The 22,966-nt window shown below is 44.5% G+C and overlaps 1 protein-coding gene across 1 annotated transcript in view; it reads right to left on the reverse strand.

Moving 5' to 3' along the window:
* Window positions 1–4,600: 4,600 nt before the first annotated feature.
* LOC108924237 (anion exchange protein 3-like) overlaps window positions 4,601–22,966 on the reverse strand; it is a 29,325-nt gene continuing 10,959 nt past the window's right edge. The window contains exons 7-23 of the mRNA XM_029247250.1: window positions 17,217–17,359; window positions 16,450–16,630; window positions 16,002–16,137; window positions 12,775–12,937; window positions 11,982–12,084; window positions 11,210–11,394; window positions 10,843–11,062; window positions 10,449–10,664; window positions 9,932–10,080; window positions 9,356–9,550; window positions 8,800–9,009; window positions 8,628–8,717; window positions 8,302–8,468; window positions 7,828–8,081; window positions 7,515–7,684; window positions 6,929–7,102; window positions 4,601–6,410 (exon numbers count right to left, since the gene is read on the reverse strand). Of these exons, the coding sequence (XP_029103083.1) occupies window positions 6,333–6,410; window positions 6,929–7,102; window positions 7,515–7,684; window positions 7,828–8,081; window positions 8,302–8,468; window positions 8,628–8,717; window positions 8,800–9,009; window positions 9,356–9,550; window positions 9,932–10,080; window positions 10,449–10,664; window positions 10,843–11,062; window positions 11,210–11,394; window positions 11,982–12,084; window positions 12,775–12,937; window positions 16,002–16,137; window positions 16,450–16,630; window positions 17,217–17,359 (2,834 nt within the window). The 3' untranslated portion in view covers window positions 4,601–6,332. The remainder of the gene's footprint in view (window positions 6,411–6,928; window positions 7,103–7,514; window positions 7,685–7,827; window positions 8,082–8,301; window positions 8,469–8,627; window positions 8,718–8,799; window positions 9,010–9,355; window positions 9,551–9,931; window positions 10,081–10,448; window positions 10,665–10,842; window positions 11,063–11,209; window positions 11,395–11,981; window positions 12,085–12,774; window positions 12,938–16,001; window positions 16,138–16,449; window positions 16,631–17,216; window positions 17,360–22,966) is intronic.

Below are 22,966 nucleotides of genomic sequence, written 5' to 3' on the forward strand. Positions count from 1 at the left end.
TGGTACCTGAAGAAATCAAGTGCTTTTCAAAAAAGCTTTAAATGGTAAAAATTTCATAGTGTAGAAACTGTTTAAAGGGAGATATATTCTTAGTTCTTTGGTGTGCAGCACAAACAAAAAATGCACTGGGGATTACTTTATTTTTAATGCGTAATTTCCCAACATTCAGTGGAGTTGCTGCAACACAATTGACACCGGGATCAGGGTTTGAAGACATTGTTCTTTTGGCCAAACACGGAACAGAAGTTTTCGGTAAATTTGAGGTTGTCCAACACTGTGCACAGCAACCATCTGAATCCAGGCAGAATAATGAACATAATAGTACATTCCAGGAAGCAGATTGAGCGCCCAAAAGACTACCGTAAAATCCATATGAACAAAAACAAACCAGCTGCACACAACTTTAGCCATGTTTCCTTCACTGCATTTTTCTACTGCACTTAAAATAAAATGAATAACGAAAAAGTGTGCAGGTCGGACATCTCATAATCACGGAAAGTGTGTTTTACCAAAACGAAACTCTGTCTGCTTTCAGGAAGGGAAGTACTCTTTTACAGCACATTTTGGGGAAGTTGAGGTGTTTTTGCAAAGGCAGCATAGTAACTTTGCAGTACAATACTGAAAAAAACTCTCCATTCTGGCCTTTAAAAACCTGAAACAATGTTTATATGAAACACTTCTATCCTTGTCATATTTGCTTAAGATAATAATCCATACAGTTCTCTAATGCTGGTTATTTGTTTTTCCATGTTAGAATTGCAGGGGCCTTTTTTATTCCAAGTGTATATTTTTGCCTATCCGTTGACAAGTACAGCTGTCGTTGAACCCATTCCAGTTGAGGAAAGGTCATTATTTCCTTCATCTGAATCACTGACACACCATTTCCATACATATGAACTTGAAACACACTTTGAAACCTGTCGAAATCCTCATGGTGACTGTAAGAGATGAGTGGGCTGGCCAGTCCTTATGCTGACGAAGATTTTATGAATTAAAATGAATGAGGTTTCTTTAGTCATGCCAGATGATTCCTGTTTTAAATTTTCTAGACTTGCTGTGGAACCTCATGGGATCCTTTTAGCTTGGGAAAAGCCATTTAGTATCCTAATATACACAGAACGATATTTTATTGAAGCAGATGAGTGATACAACTTCCCGAATCGCCGATCAGCGAAAGGCAACAGCACATGTAACTGTTGAGGATGGTAGAAAGTAAGAGAACGCAATGATCAAGTTGAGTGATATCGTAATTCCTCTCCATGTCCATTGTTTCACACATCATTTTTTCAGTTGTAACGTTGTTACATGTCTACAGTTACATGTCTACAGTTAACATGTCATGTTCTTACATCAGTAATACCTGGGATTTTCACCTTTGTTACTTAATCTTTCTGACTAACAATAGGCGCCTGATGAAATTCTTACCTTTAAAATCACAACGATTCTGTAAGACGCGCGAGATGTACTGTATGACTACCACTATTACCAAAATATGCATTTCAATATAACTAGCTGTATGAACGAGTTTAACTCTGCTGCCATGGTTGTCGTGCTTTTTTGGCCGAAATGCCTACTAACCTTTACTGTTTGATTCATTACAAAAACAATAAACGTAAGCAGTGATATAGTACTGAACGTATTCATTTTTGACTATTGGTTTTGTATTGGCAATATAAACAATCTGCAGAAATTCACTCAGACACATTTGAAACACGTAATAAATATTTATTTGTCATACAATAAATCTACATATATATGTTACAGCTTGAAAACTTCTTTACAATAATAGCATTTCAAATGGCTATTAAAAATATCTAATGTCACATAGTTTCTTCTCTGCGTATTGCTAATGCTAAAGTCAGTTATTACCACTGTTTTGTGTAAAAATTATCTTTATTTTGATGGACACGTCACATAATTACAGTCAAACACCAACAACAATTCAGTGTTTACGTGCCACTTGTGGGATGTGTCTGGCATACAGGTATTGCATATACCACCATCATGTGCATAAGAAAATATGATTTGGACTGATATAAAGACATGTTTTTATTTCATACCTTGTCACAAGTGCTATTTCAGTTGGGTTCCAAGGGTATCCTCAAAATCCTTATAAAGTACAAGTTTGTCTACTCGTTTATTTTCAACCTTTAATTTATGGAATCCAAAGTCAAGAAGGAGTCATTAAAATAGAACGTGAACACCAACCTCTCAGGAACGGTAAAAATACAGTAGAAGCGCTCCCGCAGCCACTAACCTTAAAAGTGTTTCTGATACAGCCGGTACACGGGACGCTAAAAAGAAAAAAATTTAAAAAAACTGCAAAGGTACCTTGTCACAGGGCAGTAATATGATTAACTAGACCAAAATATACACAGTCATTTTTCATAATTCCATTTTATACAGTTTAAAAACATTACATGCCTCGAGAGGCCGGTGATTTTCAGCTACAGAGGGGTTCTATTATACCAGAGTAACCTCAGGCAATGAGAACAATATTTTGCACATGTAACAGCACAAAATGATTCATTTTCTGGGTTCTCCAAGGTCCAAGAATGCCAACAAGAGAAATGCAAGGGACATATTTATCTTTGCCTGAAACAATGAATGAGCTTATGTCCACAGCGCAAATTTTCTAAAGTTTTCTCATCGGTGTTTTCTGCCCACCCCCGAACCTGTCGCATCTGTGCCCGCAGGAGCCGTTCATTCTCCCGCTCAAAGACCTTTTGACTTCCACAGGGAGCCAAAGCTTTTGCCTCTAGTTTCCCATTTCGGAGCAGCAACACGTCTGCTGCCATGACAACGGCGAGCACTGCTCTAGATGTGGCTGGTCCTGCTTCAGCTGGCAGCTGCTCTCTGTGGAAATGTACGTGCGTGAACTTTTCCTTTCTCCCGTACCACGCTGACTCGGATCACTTTTTTTGACAAAGGTGCGATAACAAGCCCAAGCATGAGCAGCGGTAGCCCTGGTCTCCTGCGGTTGAGCTTGGCCTTTGACTGGGGGTCAAAGCAGCACTAGCAAACCCTGGACCGGGTGCACGCAGCCACCAGGCCACGGAGACCATGACCACAACGTGTCACCCAGCTGCAGGGTGGTCCAGCGCTGTGCCGACTCCCTCGAAACTGAAAATAGATGATGTGAACGAGGACTGTTCCTATTTTCACCGACATAAAATTTTATTTCTTCAGTCCAATTGCTTAGAAACCATTTAGCAACACTGATTTTAGCTAGAATTAATTTTTTTCTATTTTTTAGAAATGTGCAAGATCCACGTTAGTTGTTTTGTCATGGGCAAATGCAATGGGAATGGGACAAAAACCGTACGCTAATATCCCAATGTAACAGAAAGGAGCATGGTTTAACAGACTGATACATGGGGATGTGAAAAAGTCTGCTGGTTAATGATGCGGAAATCATCTGTTTTAGAGCCGCTAGATGCTCTCTGTGTTCAGCGGTAATGAAACAATGCCCGGTAGCCTTTTCACGCGTCTTAGAGGTGTTTCACACTGTGCCGTGACATTTGGAACCACAGGAATACAGGATAGCAAACAGGAGTCCGAAGAGAGCTTTGGCTCTCCCAGACACGCACAAAGTGTAAGTAGAGCAGTGCAGCGGGGCTTCATGGGTAACCTGGCCGGTGCTCCCTGGGGGTCCGCTTCTCATGATGTTGTGATGCCGCATCAAGAAGGCAAGTGAGCTCATCCAAAACAGTTGAGATGCAGGCTTTGGGACACTTTGACTAGTCATTCGACAGAAAACAGTCAGTCCAACCGTTCAGATTTTTTTTTTAAAAAAAGAAAACTTTCAAGCATTGCCTTCCATCGTAATCATGCTTTGTAGCATTCTCCTTCAATAGACAATATTTTTTCGGGACACTTTAACTAGTTATTCAACATAAAACAGCCAAACTGTTTTTAAAAAACTTTAAAAACCTTTCAAGCATTCCCCTCCGTCTTAAAAGTGCTTTGTACCATTTCCCTTCTATATATATATGTACACACACACACACACACACACACATTGGAACCGCTTATCCCAAGCGGGGTCACGGCATGGTCGCAGCCTAACCCGCAAGGCTGGAGGGGGAGGGGACACACCCACATGCCAGTCCATCGCAAGGCACCCCAAGCGGGACTCAAACCCCAGACCCACCAGAGAGCAGGCACAGGCCAAACTCGGTGCGTCACCGCATATATATATAATATTTTTTATTAACCTCAGTTTATAAAAAATACGTATGAAAATCATCTTCATTTGTTAATTTATTACTCTTCGCCGTGGCTCTGCAGGATGGACCTGTCCATCGTCGCTTTATGTAACATGCACAAAACACAACAAGGCAGTGAGCAGTAGACTGTTTGCAGTCTAAAGGGCACGATTATTTGATTTTCTAATTCAAAGAAAGACATACAGCCCCATACTGCTGCTCGCAGATGGAGAAATGGCTTTTGTGTGTAAATCAGAAATAGGACTTGCATGAACGTTTGGAGTAGCGCTCAGCGCAACGGGCAGCCGTAAACGTGAGCGTTCAGCTTTTGCCGTCGAGCTCTGCTTCCGCAGCACCTGCTCGCAGCTTCTGATGACAGGCTGCCACTCCGGTTGACACCACATTAAGCGTAATTTTCTTTGTCGTAAAGCACTCGAGTGTTCAGCCCTGGGCCTCTATTACATAACTTGTTTTTGGTGGAAGTGGCACTTTCTCTGATTCACATTTTCCAAGAAAAAAGGGAAAAGAAAAGAAAGCATGCTGATGGCATCACGGCACAAAATGTCACCGATCACATGAAATGCGGATGGACCTGTTCTCAACGAAACGGTCGTTTTGGATTAAATTCATTCGTCTAGTTGATGCTTTTTTTGCAAAGCAACTTACAATATTAAGGACACAAGTATTGTTAATCTATATAGCTGGCTCATTTTAGGTAAGTGCCTTACTCTAGGGTACTACAACCAGCAGTGAATATTGAACCTGCAACTTTTGAGACTGACAGCAGTAACTCTAACCACTACACTACCTGCTGCTCTCTGGTACGGAGGGAATAGAGAGACTGCTCAGTATCATTCGAACGTGATCGGCTGCTAAACTCTACCTTAGCCCTTGAACAAATCAAACTGCTGACAAGAAGGTGTGAAAGAACACCACGGTATATTATTCAGCTCCCAAAAGGTAAGTCTTAACGCTGAATCTCGAAACCCCTGCGCTCGTACATCAGCTGATTGACGCTAGTGATCGACAACCGCCCCAACTTCTCTCCGGATCCCTTCGTGTTTCTCTACGTCTCAACTCAAAAAACACAGCGCGACCTCACAAGCGGCACAAATCATTAACTCCGAGAGCTCACTGATCATTAACAGAGTGTGTAACAGCGGGGGAGAATGCTAACGCATGATTTGAGCGGCCGAGTCAACAAATGTCAGACGTGAAGAAAATCGATCTTTTAAGTCCTGCATAATACATAAACCTTTAATAAATAGTATTGTGTGTGTGTGTATTTTATATATATATATGTGTGTGTGTATAGCTCTGCTGAGACCCAATCATTTTGTGTGACTTGCAGTGACTGTTGCAGCCTCCTATCTACCCTTTCCACCCTACAATTGACTTAAATGGGCTACATGCACCATTACAATCAGCACAATAGACAAATTATCCCTGGTTATCATTAAGGCCTCTGAGATGGATTGCTACCAAAGCATTCCAGCCCTGTTGGCAAGACCTTCTAGTGGAGAGATAAGCTGTAGACGACCTTACAGTTGAAAGATGACCTGCAGAAGCTCTAAATGTGACTTTTCTATCGCACCTGTCCTCCAGATAGAAAGTACACTGGATGACAAAAAGGGAACGCTGCACAGTTTGCTTTGTACAGACATGCACCGAAGTACCTCACAGTCCTGCGCTTGTCTTTGATTCTTGTGTTTAGCGAGCCAGCAAACAACAGGGTGGTCGGCGATTTTCTCTGAAACGCTCTTAACCATAAATATATAAAATATAAGCCCACAGTGCATTTGTTCTCAGCCGAAGCAGGTGACAAAAATGGCTCTTATGCACATACATGCAGCAATATAAACACACACACACACACACACACACACACACACACACACACACATGCACCCAACACACCTGCTAAGGTTTAATTCTCTGTACTACATGGCCACATATGGTGTACAGTACAATAGGCTGTCAGTACACTACACACCATTCTGCATCAGTGCTGCATGGATACGCCAGCATCTTAACAGAGGTCCACTTAGTCCCCCCCATTGCCGTTCTCTCATTGGTCAGTTCTGCTACATTGTACAAAGCCCAGAGGCTTCCCAGAATACACGACTATACAGGCATGTGGAGCTCATTGTATTCATCCCTCCCATCTTCATCAAAGTTGGGGGAGTCTTCGTCTGAATCCAGCTGCAAGAGAATTGCAGTAATGATAATGATTATTAAGCAGTATTTAAATGACACCTTTATCCACGGTGACTTACAGCATTAAATGTACTGTACTGCACTTCCTACAGTCATTTACTCATTTAAACAGTAGAGCCATATAACACACACTTACGCAAAAGGCAATTTAAAGTCACCAATTCACGTGAAGCGCTTGTCTTTGGACTGTGGGAGGAAACCAGAGCCCCCAGAAGAAACCCACATAAACAATGGAGAACATGCAAACTCCACACAGACTGAGCCAGATCCAAACCCACGTCCAAACACAATTAAGGCAACGTAAGGCACCAGCACTCCTTGCTGCTCCACCGTGCTGCTTTTAGTCAAGAAGTGTTACAAAAGACCTAACACAGCCTGCACAGGTCTTTTAAAGTCCACCATGGAGCACCACACTCAACAGCCAGAGGAAATATGAGCAATTTCACGTCGCACAACAGGGGCAGGCCAGATGGAGTGACGCCAAACAAGTCCATCCTACCCACCGCTTTGAGCTCTCGCTCCTCAAAGACCCGGGTGAGAAGCAAGTGGCGCAGTGGAACAGTCATGATGAGGATGAAGGGGAAGGCCAGGGAGGCCGCGGTGGACTTCACCACCCACAGCAGCACGATGCACAGCAGCTGGATGACTGTGAACATGTTCATGCGCCAAGTCTTCACCTTTGGGTCACAGTGCACAGAACAAGTGGGAAATTACATGACCGTGCCAGCTCAAGCACGTCCCCATGTTGTGTGTGCGCTCCTGTCGCTTTTTATTTTCACTTTTTGGATTTCTGTCAGCGAGACCTGGGGCTGCGCCCATCTCCAAGCATGTGCTCCACTGGGAAGTGGGATGGTTTGGGCTCCACCTAGTGGGTGCTCCCCAGCACACTCCCATGTTCCTGTTCAAAGGTCCCCATTTACATCTTCCTGCCACCCCACAAATTTCTACTCAGTACTTCTCATATAATGTATTAAGCCACCACCACAGCGAACTCTAACCCTCATGTAGCATACGTGTTTTTTTTTGCCATGTCATCGAACCTTTTAACTGTGTTGTGAAGGAAAGTGTCCTTCCTTGTTGGTGATATACCTTCGTGACATAGATGTGGTCAGGGTGGTGCTTGGCGGGTGTGACCATGAGCATAATGCGCTCGTACAGCTGGATGCCAGTGAGCGAGGTGATGCCCATGTACAGGAAGATCCCGAAGAGCACAGCTAGCGGGATGTGCCGCAAGATGTTCTTCATCACAATGGATAAGCCTGGGATACGACAGCGAAGCAAGGGCACTTTACAGCGGACCAAGGAAGCGTTACAGTGGTCCAAGATGACAGGAAAGCAAATAATTATTTGGAATCACTGACAAATCCTAAGGGCAGCAATGAAATTTTAATGCAAAGCTTACCTACAAGCAGAGCAACTATCATGCCTGTGATCCTCTGTTCCTTAACCTCTTGGATCATGGGCCTCTCCCCCGGAGCAGTGGCCTTGTTCATGACAGTCAACGCATTTACGTGTGAGACGGAGCGCACGGTGGCAGCGGTCAGCCAGGGAAGGCCAAAGAGGGGGCACAGTGCCCCTAGCAGGACGATGAGGAGCAAATCCAGGTGGAACCCAGAACCTTTGACTAGTCGTCGCTCTTTCTTACTCACAATCAGTCTGGGGGCATTAGAGAGCACTGTCAGGGGCATTGAAGACACACACACACAGACACAGACACACACACACACACACTCAAGAACACATGCACACACACATAAACACAAACAACTCACTCATGAGTTTCATATGGGCTTTTTCATACTGGTTTCGAGTCAAAACGACCAGCACTGACCCAGTCTGTCTGACCATCTTGCCAACGTCCACCTCTCACACTTACGAGGTGATCTGAGTCTCCATGAAGATGAGGATGAAGACCAGCAGGGCTGGTACAGCAGAGGCCCCCATCATCCAAACAGGGAAGGGTTGCTTGTCCCCGAACGGGCTAATGAACCAGCCTCGCTTGTCAGGAGATGTGACTGAGAAGCCAGAGGGCACATTCAGCTTCTGCAAGCACCATATGGAACCAGTAAAATGTGGCTTTAATGGTTGCAGCACAAGAAGCCAGAAAAGTATTTATTTTCAGTATAATATTAAACGTCTAAGACTGGAATCAAATGATTTTCCACGTTTTGAAAGACGTGCAGTCTGGAAGAATACTGTTACCTGCGTGTAAGTTTCCGGAATGGCACAATCCACTACCACAGAACACAAAATAGAAATAGGAATCCCAAAGTCTCCAATGATTCTTCTTGCCTAATGAATCAGGCAATAAACACATTTAGCCTTTAGTAGCTTCAGAGGGAAAGAAAAAAAGAGACAAGAAGTCTTGCAATACCTTTCCTCCCAGGAATCGGCTGTGCCTGAACTTCCTAAGGAAGAAGGCCACAAAGAAGGTGCCCAGCATTAGAACGAGAGACAGCAGGGCTGTGTTGGGCTGCATGAGTTTGGGGCTGTGATGGTCCTCCTCGTGTAGGTGGTGGGAGAAGAGAACAGGTTGAGTGGTGGGCAACGGGTAGCTCGTCAGTAGCGGGTGCTCCTGGAACACCTAAAGAGGAGTTTTGAATCACATTAAAACCAATTTACATTTATTTTACACTTTTCTCCAGAGCAACTTAGAATGTGAAGATTACAAATATTTACCCCTTTATACAGCCAGGTAATTTTGGTGGAACAAATCAGGGTAAGTACCTTGCTCAAGGCTACTACAGCCAGAGAGAGGGATCAAACCTGCAACCTTTGGGTCTAAAGGCAGCAGTACTAACCACCATCCTATTAGCTGTCCCCAATGAGATACTCAGCAATAAAGAGTCAGATGCCATGCATGATGACCACCATGAAACTAGTCAATGATCTAAGCTCTAAGAGCAGCACTGTTAGCAAGAGAACTTCACCTTGATGAGCTTGGAGAAAGTCTCATAGATGAAGATCAGAGAGATGAGGAAAGCAAAAATCTCCTGTGTGAAGGGTGAGATGTAGCGGACCAGAAAGCTGCCCTCGGCCGCCACAATGACCAAAACGATGAAGATAAGCCAAAAACCGATCCAGACACGGCCCGTGAGGTACTCAAATCCCTGAGCCTGGCAAAACTGTGAGATTGACAGAAAGGGCAGAAGTGCTGAACAGCATGAGTGTCAATGAGTTTCATAAGCTCTTGCAATTAAGAAACTGGCTCACTGTACTTTACAACTGGTTTTGTAATGTATATTTTGAGCCTACAGTGTTTCTCCAGTAATAGGAGGATGTCTATATAAGCAATGATCTGGTACAGGTGTCTAGAAGGGCTGTTTCAGGCAGCTACTGCAAATTGCAATAGAAAGCCCCAAAAATATAAACCTGTTCAAATGAACACAATTAAAAACCGAAAGCTATTTATTTCACTTAAATTGCACCTGCAGCTTGAATACTTTTAACATTAATGATGACAGGAGGAGTTAAATGACGAATGAGCAAAGTGCAATGTTATGTACCTTGTAGAAGGCCTCTTCAAAAACAAGCAAGGGTCCTGAGAAACCAATGATGAGAAGAGGTTGCCCAGCCAACAGGGAGAACAGCACGCCAAGCGTGGAAGTAGAGACGATGAGCTCTGACACTCCCATCATGCCCTCTGTCTTCTCCCCTGCAAGGATGAACACAGCAAAGCATTATATCATGAAACTCTCACAAAATCTACAGGAGGACTCAGAAATCTGACCTTTCCAGAGTGCAATAATGCAATACAGAAGTAACGCTGATATTTTCATGTAACATGTAGAATTACAAAATGAATGAAGAAATGACATAGCTAGCATGAAAAGCAGAAATGTCATTATGGCATTAGGAACATGGTGGGTTTTTTGCAGTGATACGAAGACCAGACAAAGGTCAGTCGGAGTTCAAGACCCACATCATGTTACAGGCTAAATAAGAGCCCTGGTTTCTTGAGCTTAATGACGAACACATTTGCCAGGTGTCATTTTTCTGTTTATCCTGCAGCCCTCAACTCACCCAGCAGCCCCCCGAAGGTGATGGTAGGTGAGAGTGCAGCAAAGTAGATAAAGATGATGGCAGCCACGCACTGTGTATCGACAGCATCCTTAATGTCACTCATGTAGTGGGGATACCGCCTGCGAATGTCGTGGATGAGGCCGCCAAAAGGGATTCCAGAACGCTTTAGGGGATCCACCTCCTGGTCCTCCTCGTCCTGGTCTTCCAATATTACCTCTGCAACCCAGCCGTGCACGTGATTGACGTTTTTTCACCTGGTCTCAAATGAAATGGCCTAACACCCTTACAGTTTCCCCAACAAAGATTTAATCTTTGAAATTTTTATATTAACGAACTCCTACATACTGACAGTTGGCAGAAGACCACACCGGTCCACCATCCAGTGCTGACATACCGCTGTTCTCAGCATCAGATCCCACAGCAGCACTAATGGACTTCTTCTCCCTCTTTTTCCTCTTGCGCAGCATCTGCTTTTGGAAGGAGGCAACAGTCTTCAGCAGGTCCTTGCCCTCCACGTCCGAGGGTGGGATCACAATGCTGCAGTCTAGGAACTCATTGATGCCATTCAGCAAGTCCTGGCGGTCGTCGGCAAAGTAGGCCACTTCGTGGAAGTTCTGGCAAACATAAAACAAATGAGGAATCGTCTGAATTAACATGAAGTCACGATATACAAGCAGTGACCCATGGTACACATGTTCAAAAATAATTACGTTCCATTGTCCAATTTAACAAGCCATCCTGGAAATAAGCAAAGAGCACACCTTATCACACATGAGTGTGGAGATGGAACGCCCAATCTCATGGTAGTCCATGTTGGAGTGGCTCGGTCCTAGCAGGACAAAGAGGAACCGGACAGGCACTGGTACTTCCAAGACCGATTCAAGCAGCACAGCCTCACTGAGCCGGACAAAGGCCATGGCTGGGTGCTCCAGGAACTCCACACACCCTATACACCAAGAGTACAGGTCAGGCCAAATGAGCCAACACAGTCAAGGATACCACTACCAATAACATTATCTCTAACAAAAACCATAATATTTAACATTATTAAGGTGATGCCTTTATCAAAGGTGACTTACAATTACAACAATTTAAACATTTTTACAGCAAAGTATTCACAGTATTCAAAGTACCTTGATCAAGGGTACTAAATCAGGAGTGGGATTTGAACCAGGGAACTCCGTAAGGAGGCAGTCACAAGGCTTTCCACTGCCATAACTTCACGCTTTATACTGTTCAAAAGTCCCACCGGTGTTGCTGTAACTTCATAGTCAATTCAATTTTAACATTGCTCAAACTATGGGTTTACCTCGCTGCCAATGTATCACCCAGAATTCGAGCCAGCAAGTTTCCTCCCTAACAACTCCGCCCTGTTGTGGACGGCTATACACGGCACGTGTAATAAAACTGTATTTAATGCTTTACACACAACATGTACGTCTCAACAGCTGAAACCACTATGCTAAAAACATACGATATTTTGGTGTCCTTGGTGCGACACGCCCTAACCCACTGCGGCTGGTGACGACTTACCCACTAAGACCACGGTGGCTTCGGCATCCTTGGGGATCTTAGCCAGAAGTTTCATGGATCGGGCAGCTGCATGGCCTTCAGCAGTGATGGGATGGATTGCTTTCTTTCGTTTACAGGCAAAACAGTTAAAGTTTGTGACTATGAATGCCTTGGTAATGAGAAATTCTCACATGGGACGCAGACAGCTGTATCCCCATGGCAACAAGTTGTTTCCAAGTCCATTGTGTTTTAAAAATGTATATAAACAATACACTTATTTTAGAGTGGAAATACTAAAATCAAATACAAATAATAAAAGCTTGATGACCACCTTTCCAACTGGAAAATAACTTAAATGTAATATTTTTTTTGAGAATTTGTCAGAACAGATCAGCCATGGAGAGCATTAAAGGCTTTCACATTTAATGCACTGAGCAGCTTAACGCACCTTACAAGCAAGCATACAAGTGGCTGGAAGACTCTTGTTCACATATATTACTGTGAACTACATGGCACTGTACTAGATGACACCAGATGGATGCAGATTTCCAGTGTGTTAATGCTTGAATACCACCTGAGTAGAACCTGGCCATCATTTGCAAGTGCCTCCAAGCCTGTTACATTAACCCTGTTGTTTTTATGGGTGGATTTAAAGACATCAAAATTTAAGGTGTCTACCCACCTGCTATTCAGTGGTCCAAGCTGGTAGGCATTAACCCGTGGGAATCTGCGGCCATCGCAACAGAGTGTGACGCGAGATGCAGCACATACACCGTGCAATTGGCAGGCAACTCACAAACAAGCTCACAAACACCTCTTTCTCATGATCTGGAGGCTTGGCGTCTTGGTGCTCGGAGTACTCAGCTACCAGGGGCAGGCTGGGCTCAGGCACATGGTTGTGGTCGTGGTGATAGCTGGTCAGGCTGTGGGCCGAGTGGTTGCGGGGGAAGAACCCCTCCTTTTCATCGTTGGGGTGACTGCAAAGCAAAAGAGTTCATAAGTTGGACAGGATAGGATCTGGTGTTAGAGCTGTCACTGCAAGTAACGGAAGTCACAGATGAGAGGGAGGGCGAGGTTTCGGTCTCATTTGGGTTCACCTTTGCCCGCCGTGTCCACCGTGCCTATGCACTCCCAGCACTCTCAACCACCTTTGTGAAAATTCCTTTGTGATACTTGAAACAGACGGTAGGACCTAAGTTCATTGCTTTAAATTACGTGACGAACCTCGTTCCAGTTTGAGTCTGATCATATAAAATGTGGCAGTTTCAGTTGCGTCAATCTGCCATGTGGCTGGACCCCAGTGACTGTACCGGTCCGGATCCAAAACCCAACAAAACTAATGTAACTCTAGATCACTGCACACGCTGGCTGCCACCAAACATGGGACTCTTTTCTGTGGTTTGAAGTCCACTAAGGACATCACAGCAGCCTGTTTGTTCAAAACTTACATTTACACAACACTTTTCTCCAAAGAGACTTACAACTTTTAAGCTCCTTACTACTATTCACACAGCTGGGTAATTGTACTGGAGCAATTTGGGATAAGTACTTTGCTCAAGGGTGCTACATTCAAACCTACAACCTTTAGGTCCAAAGGTAGCGGCTCTAACCAAGATGCTACCAGCTGCCCCAGTACAATTTCTTAGCAATGTAGCTATTTCTAAATGATATTGCTTGTCAAAACTTCAGTGTTGTATTAATTTATTTACCTATTAATTGATTCATTGGTAAATTACTGAAAAATTCTCAAAACACACACACACACACACACACACACACACACACACACACCGCTTGGCCCAAGTGGGGTTGCGGCAAGCTGGAGCCTAACCCGGCAATACAGGGTGTAAGCCCAGAGAGGGAGGAGACACACCCAGGACAGGATACCAGGCCGTCACAGGGCACCCTAAGCAGGACTCGAACCCTAGACTCACCAGAGACCAGAACCCAGCAAAGCCCACTTCGCCACCGTGCCCCCTTTCTCAAAACACCTATGTGTAAATATTTATTATTCGTAATTCTACATGCAATGAAAACATATGGATACTTTTTAAAGGTATTTGAAATGTAGCGCTTAGGGTAAAGACAAATGTAATAACTTTGTGGGATAACACCCTTACGTTAAAATATCCATATGGCGTCTACACCCAAGCCATTACTCAAAGTACATTTGACCATTACAACCTAGTCCAGGAGACCCCGCCATGATACTGTTAAGGAATAGTCGAACCCTTTTCAGAAAAAGAGGGAAGATTTCATTAGAATTAGCTATGATTTTCAAAGGGGCGGGGTGGGGAGATTCTGGGAAGCAGTGCACACAGGCCATCGGAGGCGTCATGTCTGGGCCCAGTAGCGGTGCTGTAATCAGCGCCGGCTCCTCTGTGTCGATGTGTGGGTTTTTAATGCTGTGTAATGCGGCAGCTTGAGGCGAGCCCCTTGGACCTGCTTACAGGCTCCACCATCTGGGCCGACATGCAGCAGCAAATTAGAGAGAAATGCCAGTCAATGTGGCATCGTGTCTCAGTGCAGAGCGTTGCTGGTTCTCAAATAGAGGGAGGGGGAAGGACGGAGTGATGGATACCCCTGCTTGGCAGGCAGGGATGATGTGCTCTCTCTAGATTTAGTGGCATTAAGTGTGTTAAATCCACACCACATTCCCTCCAACTGTTCTGCTTTTATTTGCTTTTTGGGGGGGGGCCACATTTGTTTGCCTGTCCAAAACAGAACTTGCATGCCGTTGCCATGATTTTTAAGGGTGACGGCTTTTCCACGGCCAGAGCTCAGTACGTTTCAAACATATTTATATAATTTGCTATAAATATTTAGATAGCAGCCAACATGCGTGAGCCGGTGCCACTTAAAAAGCCAGCCTTCTGTGGGAACGTTGAAGGCCGTTACCTCTCAGTCTTAAATGAAGAGACACAGGTAAAAGTGTATTGGTGAACATTACAATGAACGCAGGAACAGAGCTCAGGAAAGAACGTGGAAAAATAACAACACATTTCACAAAGACAAGTCATGACATATCCGCAATAATTTGTGTTGAAAAGGTTTTTTATATTGCGATACTTTTTACCTAACCCTGTAGATGACAAAACACAGATATACATACTGTATATACATGGGGGTGTGGTGGGCTTGGCCAGGTCCTGCTCTCTGGCGGGTCTGGGGTTCGAGTCCTGCTTGGGTTGCCTTGCGACAGGCTGGCGTCCCATCCTGGGTGTGTCCCCTCCCCCTCCAGCCTTGTGCCCTGTGCTGCCAGGTTAGGCTCTGGTTCGCCGTGACCCCACTCAGGACAAGCAGTTTCAGCCAGTGTGTGTGTGTGTGTGTGTGTGTGTGCATATACATGGAAGATTAATGTACTGGCTCTTGGAACAATGAAACTACATCCAAGTGATATAGCAAAAACTACCCTGCTATACAAATGGGTAAATCAGTGTGACTTACTTTAGATAAAAGTGTCAACTAAGGAACAAATTAATAACCCAAGTGACATTTTCTAATATGATTCCTGTTGAGGGGGGCGCGGTGGCGCAGTGGCGCAGTGGGTTGGACTGGGTCCTTCTCTCCAGTGGGTCTGGGATTTGAGTCCTGCTTGGGGTGTCTTGCGGTGGACTGGCGTCCTGTCCTGGGTGTGTCCCCTCCCCCTCCGGCCTTACGCCCTGTGTGTTGCCGGGTAGGCTCCGGTTCCCTGCGACCCCGTATAGGACAAGCGGTTCAGAAACTCTGTGTGTGTGTGTGTGTGTGTGTGTGTGTGTGTGAGTGATTGCTGTTGAATCACCAGTTCATTACCCTATGCAGAGTTGCAACAGTTCAGAGTCTATCTCAGAAGCAAAGGGTGTGAGGCTGGGTACATCCTGGACAAGATTCAGTCTGTCATGGGGCAATCACACAAACACTCATGTACACAGCAATCTTTGGTGGCTTTGGTGAGCACGAGGGACTGGGATGTTCTTGGTCTGCATTTCATTCCTCTAGAGGGAATTCTAAGTAAATAACCATGCAGAATGGGCTCAGAGAGTCTTCGTTGGCTGCACTGACCTGTGTTTGAGCAGCAGGGCCCTCAGTACATTGGCCCTGTCGTCAGCTTTGATCTGGTCGGAGACGATCATGGTCTCTACCACAAGGTGAGCAATGCCTGACAGTGTGGTTTGTTCCAGATCCAGCAACACAGCCCCTAGATAGGAAAAGAGAGAGTCACACTATTCAGCTCTGGTAAAAGTGGAGCTGATGAGCTTTGTGGAGGTGGTGTATGGGGTGCAAAGTGGAGGTGTTCATGAATTTGCCAGGGTCTTCCGCAAACCCCAAACTGCTAAATGGTACTGTATGAACAAATGCGTGAAATCTGAGTGAAAGTTCCATAGCAACACATAAAAACATACATGATGTTATACCCCAGCTATGTACCGGAAAGCACATTGTAGTCTAACAAGCAGACTTGGAAGTTCAATGCGGAGGCCAGTTCAGAAGGCATCTCTATGGTCCTCACCCTGGGTAATGGTCTTGCGGAGGTCCAGCAGGCTGCGGAAAGTAAGGGATGCCACATGAGGCTTGCCCCAACGGTCAGTTTCCTCTTCCACATCTTCCTCAAACTTGATCCAGCGTGCCGTCTCCTTCCATCGCATGTCCTGGTTCTTGTCAGTTATCAGCTCGTTCAGTTCTACAAACACCTGTCCAAACACACACATGCACAGATTGGGCAGGTGTGGAGAGTGTGATATAGACATAATACACATTCAGAAAACACAAAGGGTATAGGTACTGTCCATTAGTGACAACACATCATGAGGAAATTTTAGAGACCCTGAAGAACACGGTTTCACATTCATCTAACAGACTGGGCTAACCCTAAAGACAGAGTCATGCAAACAAGCAAAAAAAATAAAACTTTCTGATGAGTAGATGGAAGCTCATGTAATTAATCCACAATTTTTATCTGATGTTGATTCCAGGGAACTGTTCTCAGAGCTGAAAGAGTGTGCTGGACTCAACAGATCAATAAGAAGCTGGCGAAAGGACAAGCCTCGGAGGACTGAGTAAACCCCGGAAGTTAAGAACTATTAGCTGATCTTGCTTTAAATATTGAGATTGGCTCGTGCAAAGCAGCTGGAAACCCATGATTTTCCACTGTAGGCACACTGCCCAGGTAATTAATTTTCTCTGGATCAATCAGCATGCTTAAAAGTATGTCCAGGCTGGAAGATAAGGATGGATCTGATGTGAAGGCTAGAGGGACTATCATCCTAGCTGATGCACCTCATGGGTCTTCCTGTCTGACTTCTTCCTCTTCCTCATGCTGAACCTTGTGGGAGAGCTGATGCTACTCTGTGCCACTTGGCTACGGGACGACTTCTTCACCAGGTGACGTCTTATGCCAGGGTTGTCTTCAAATCGGTGGCCTAGCCAAAAGGGGGAGTTGTAGACAAGTATGAGCTTGCGATTACTGGACAGAAAGTAATGGTTTTGTAAGGTGGCAACATTTTCCGTCCTTTTAAAGCAACGTTCCAGCATCAACTATGGACAAATGGCAACAGTGTGTGTGAAACCCCATCCCCCTGCAAAAAAAAAATCATCAAGGGTTGACTGAGCAGTTTTACACACTTACTTCTTCACTCACAAACTCAAGTTTGAAAAGAAAAAAGGCATAAAGACAAACAACACATGTTTTGAACTAAAACAAAAAGGAAACAGACATAATTATTTTGGCCCCAAAGGCATTAGGATTTAATTTCGTGTCATTTTGACATGCAAACCCACATTCTCATTGAGTTTTATACAAGCAAGGAAGGGTATCCATAAGAGGCATTCTCTCCCCCATCACCCCCTGTGTTTTGACGAGTGTTGGGAACTCAGGCCCGCTGTGTGCCCCAGCTGTTTTGCATTGTCATGGCGCCCGCAGGAGGAGCCATAAACAGAGCCTAGAAATAACTCGGGTTTATGTCTCCTGCCAGTGCTCCTCTCTGACCTTGAGTTAAGCCTCCCCCCTGTTTTGTTGCCTTTCAGCTCATAATAAGAGTCCTGTTCAGATGTCTGGTTTCTCCCCAGAATAGTTTCAAGGAAATACATGGAGGTGAGGAGAAGAGGCATTTTGGCTGAGCTTCGTGAGCGCTGGAAGGCACCCCATTAGCATTTTATTCCATTTTCTGACGCTAACCCAATCTTCACATTCAGCCAATATGGCACGAGTCTAAAGCATTCGGTGCAACAAAAGACACTGGCAGAACAAAAATCTGGTTAAATAAGAAAGCACATCAGTAACTGTTGTCTTATTTTACTTTATGGGCTTTAGGTAGAGTCGTCAATAATCGCTCCCAATATTGACTGCTCCATCCCACAGACCTGAAACCACTCCAAAAAAGGTCCAGACATGCCAGCAAAGTTTCTAGTCCATGAGTAAGTGACTAAATGAGATAGGGCCTTCAAAGTAAAGTGAAGCCCTCTTCATTCTGCAAAAATTTCACTTGACCAGATGCACTTAATTAATCAATGTTACATGAGTACAATGAGTTTCATTATGGCTGAATGCTGGACTATGGGGGCAATTGAACAACAGTGCAGCTACCTCTGGGGCAGCAGCTGATTGCACTGGGGTCTCCAGCAAAATGAGTACAAAGAGTAGGGTAGGACTGAAGGTCGCCTTGCTGATTACTGCAGTCTAGACACTTAGGCAAAACTAAAACAGCTCCGGGACACAATTATCTGCCGAGATGTAAACTTGCTGAAAGACTGGCGTTGGGTGTTTAATGCTGTTTCATCGAGCCCACATGTCAGTAAAAAGACTTGTTGCGGCATTACCAAAACAATGACCAGCACGAACACATGAGAACTTGGGATCGCTTTTACACTTGAGTGCTTCAATTCCATTTCGTGGGCGAGGTCTACTGCTAGATGCGGTTGACGGGTAGGCCCATTTCACGGAGCACTTTGGCTGGCTTCAATTACCACATCATCATATATTTTTTGCATTAACTGGATTGCATTTCTTTGAAAAGGTCAATGGAACAACTCATTTTGAAAATTCCTCTAATCAATGGTCAATGTCAGACCAGCCGAATTACTGCCTCGCAAAATCGCGATCTCATTTCAAAGACAGTGCTTTCTGTATTGGCACTTGAGGACAGTGTGTTGCATTTGTGTACATTTCTAACCGCATATACAAATCCCAGCTGAAGAAACATGGTATTTTAAACACAATATTAGTAAATACATATTTTCTCGCCTTGCTATTTTAAGATTTGTTAAAAATTCCGTTTCAGAAGTGAAGCATTAAACCCACCTGCTACCTGTGTCTAGTTGTCAATCATAGAATACGTATCAAAAATCTACACAAACCTCCACGTTTCCTCTTATGGTACTACACAGCCACTCAGTACCACCCCATCTCCACATATCTCCTGTTCTATGGCGTCCCATGGGGAAGCTAAACAACCTCTGCTGTGAGCCCATCAGCAACGGCTACACCAAGATGGAAAGAACAGCACACATTTATTCAAGAGCACAATCATACTCTAGCTCTTCTAACTACTGAAATATTACTTGCTAACTCGTCTGGCAATATCTCAAAAAATATTACATATTTCTAACCACCCATAGCAAAGTAAGACCGGCTGAAATTCATTCGTGGTCAAGCAAAAAAAAAAAATTTATAAATAAATAAAAGCACAGTATTAATAAACATTCATTTGTTCCTGATCTACTCGGGCAATTCTTGTGCCCCAGTACAGAAATCAGAATCAGAATCAGAATACGTATGCAACCAACCAAATATGCAACCAACCTCCATCACACTTTCACCAAAACTTACGGGCAGACTCCGGACTGGATCCCAGGTGTGAATGGATTGATTCCAAGAGGTCATAGTCCTCAAAATCGAGCACAAACTCCTCAAAGTCCTCGAAGCCCTCTAGCACGTGTCCTTCCCCCTTGCCCTGGCTTCCCTTCCATGGGACTCCATCCATGTGGGCCCCACGACCTGGAACCTCCTTCTCTTCCCCAGCCTCTGTCATGGTCCCAGCCTCAGGTAAGTTCTGGTGCACTGAGCTGAACCAGCTCAGCTCACCATGAAGGACTCCTCCTAACAAGATTAACTACAGTAGTAGGATAACAACTGACAGATTGAAATCAAGCTCCTACGGAAAACCCCTCACCCAAAAAAACACAAAACAAAAACAACAATCCTGACTCACAGACTCAGCCAATCAGTTCTCTGTCTTTTAGTCTAGAAGGTCCACTGCTTCAAATGCACCTTGCTTCAGAAAAAGAACTTATCAATGGACGACAGTATTAGACACTGAAAATTTGTCAATCTTCACCAGACAAAAAAGGAACAAAAAAGCATCTCTTCCTTAACCTTCCAAGCTTAGCCTGTTAAGAACAGTTAGTTCTTAGTTAGTGAGTGAGATGGTAGAAGATGAACTAAAACGAAGGTTCTCAGCAGTTACTTTTGAGCAGACGTGTCGCTCTACATATGCGACCGGACGTCACTGGCTTCACAGAGAACACTAGTAGTTATGCTGCTTTGGACTGAGGAAATATTGATACAACCAATATAACACCCCCCCAACCTAGCCAGCCTATCTATCGGCTCACTCTGTGTTCTTCTGTCCATTCAAATAAAGGCCTGTTTCCATGACGTTGTCCATTGATCAGGCAGTTATTAGACAGGCTCTGATGGCAAAAAAACATGGTGGCTTTGGAGGCAGTCGTTCCCTTTAATTCTAGAGGGCCACGCACCACACAATCACCATGATGAGGCTTGGGTGAAGATTGCTTTCGTGCATCCGCTGGTGTAGATAGCTGTGGGGTAGCAGCACTAATCACAAATAAGGAGTGCGACACCGTGTGAACACCTCTCGTACTTCAGACTAAAACAAGTATACTGAAAACCTTGGCTCTGCAATTCCAGTATGGCCTTAGCAACAGGTCCTCATATTACCATGATTAAGCTAATAAAAGTGACCTGTCATTATTCAAATGATTACTTTTTCATTAGAGATACCCTGCAATCTCTGTCAAAAATTTGGTCTTTAAGTGACACCATCCCTGTGCTTCTGTCCACACACAGCTTAAGCATGTACATATTCACACACAGATTATATTGATGTGACCAAAAAAATGTCCCAACAATCTATAACCCAATATATACTGTATAATGAAACCCCATTACATTTTTAATTTTATGCCACAGCATGTCCTAATAAAAATGTAATTACAGTGGATACCAGTGAGAGCCAGTAGTGTGGCCCTACTGGGCAGAGGTTATGAGCTATTTCACTTTGCAGCTCCACCATGAGCCCTGCTTTCAATTCAGCTTTAGTTCATCGGTCAATGACTCCCGCTCTCTAAAAGCAGGAAAAGCCACGGGCTGTACTGCCAATAATCCATCATGGGCCTCGTTTTAATTACCGCCGGAGGCCAGCTGATTGAGTTTAAATTCTCTCTGCTCAGAGCGCAGACCTCGACCTCTTGATTTCGACAGCTACGCCGGAGAGGTCGGCCTGTTTGCCGATCTACGCGTACAAATAGATGAGCTGATTGCTGGGTTTCCAACAGAAGACACGACTCCTGTTCTTGTCCTGTAGGTACAACCATGTGCAGCTCAGCAATTACAAAATGCACTTATCACCTAAAGGTTACCAGTTCAAGAGCTTCTCCTAACTACTACAGTACCACCACTGAGTGTGGTACACCCTCTGTATTGCTCTGATAAGAACATTTACATTACTGATGCTTTTCTCCAAAGCAGTTTACAATTATTTACCTGTTCATAGAGGAGGGTAATTTTTACTGGAGCAATGTCAGCATAAAAACTCAAATCAAGGGTACTACAGCAGAAGTGAGACTCAAACCTACAATCTCTGGATCCTCAGGCAACAGCTTAAACCACTAGGCTAGCAGCTGCCCCTCTCTGTATAAATGTATCCAACACCGTAAAACCCGTAACACTTAAGTCATCTTGGTCAAAGGCATTTGCTAAATAGTAGAAGGAATAGTACTAATCGTGATGTAACTTTGTATAATAGTGCCAGCTAAGCAATGCATTAGTAATAATTCAACCATGCAGCCGTGCTGCCTATTGACAAGTGTTTAACAAGATCTAGGACACTGGGGTGTCAGAACGTGCAAAAAGAGTACCAAGTAAAGACTGTAGGCGTGTGTGAGTCAGCTTTGATGGAAAATCAATGGTTGTCACTGTTGTCGTCCATCAATTGGCCAAGCACCCTTCCTACAGAGTGAGCAAGTCATTGGATAAATGTGCGTCAGTGTGGCCCCATATCTGGAGCACCATTCTGCATGACTTATCATCCTCCTTGCACTTTTACATTGCCCTTTACCTCGCTGAGCAAAGACCCTCTAGAGAAGCACTTCTCTGTTTCTGAGATCTGGTCCTTTTTGTGTAAACCAATTAAGTTCAAGTGTGGCTGTTAAATAAGGGGGTTTGGATTTGAGCGGGTGGATATGAGCAGCACCTCAGCGCTCGTCCTGCCGAGAAGCTGGGGACGCAACCGGAGTATGGGATCACACTGGCGCGTCAGACAGAACAGATGCATGCTGGCGACAAGCCTGTAGCGCAACCCTGTCAAAAGTCTTTGGAGCGCAGAACAGAAAGCAAGTCTCTAGCGTGTTAAAGCCGAAAATAAATGCAGAATAGGTTTTCAAGCACTTCTTTTTTTTTGTTATTAAAATAGACCTGGAATAAGACCACAGGACAAACTGTGCTTCTGTGGACAATGGTTAATTTTGGGTTCAAACAGAAAGAAAAACGCTTCTTTTAACTTGTCCATGAGCGTCCGCAGCAGATCCTATGGCGTACTGCACCGAGGGTGCTCATTCAGCCCAGCGGACAGCATTTCCTCTTCCATGTTTCTGTGTGTTTCAAAACACGGGCACCCGCACTGCCAGGCGTGTTTAATGACGTGAAACGCAGACTCTCCATCTCTGCCCACATTCCAGCGGCTGGAATGCGCGGTTTAGCCCATGTTTACTTTAAAGGCAGCCTGGAGAAG

Source organism: Scleropages formosus, chromosome 21 (assembly GCF_900964775.1).
Source record: "Scleropages formosus chromosome 21, fSclFor1.1, whole genome shotgun sequence".
NCBI lineage: Eukaryota > Metazoa > Chordata > Actinopteri > Osteoglossiformes > Osteoglossidae > Scleropages > Scleropages formosus.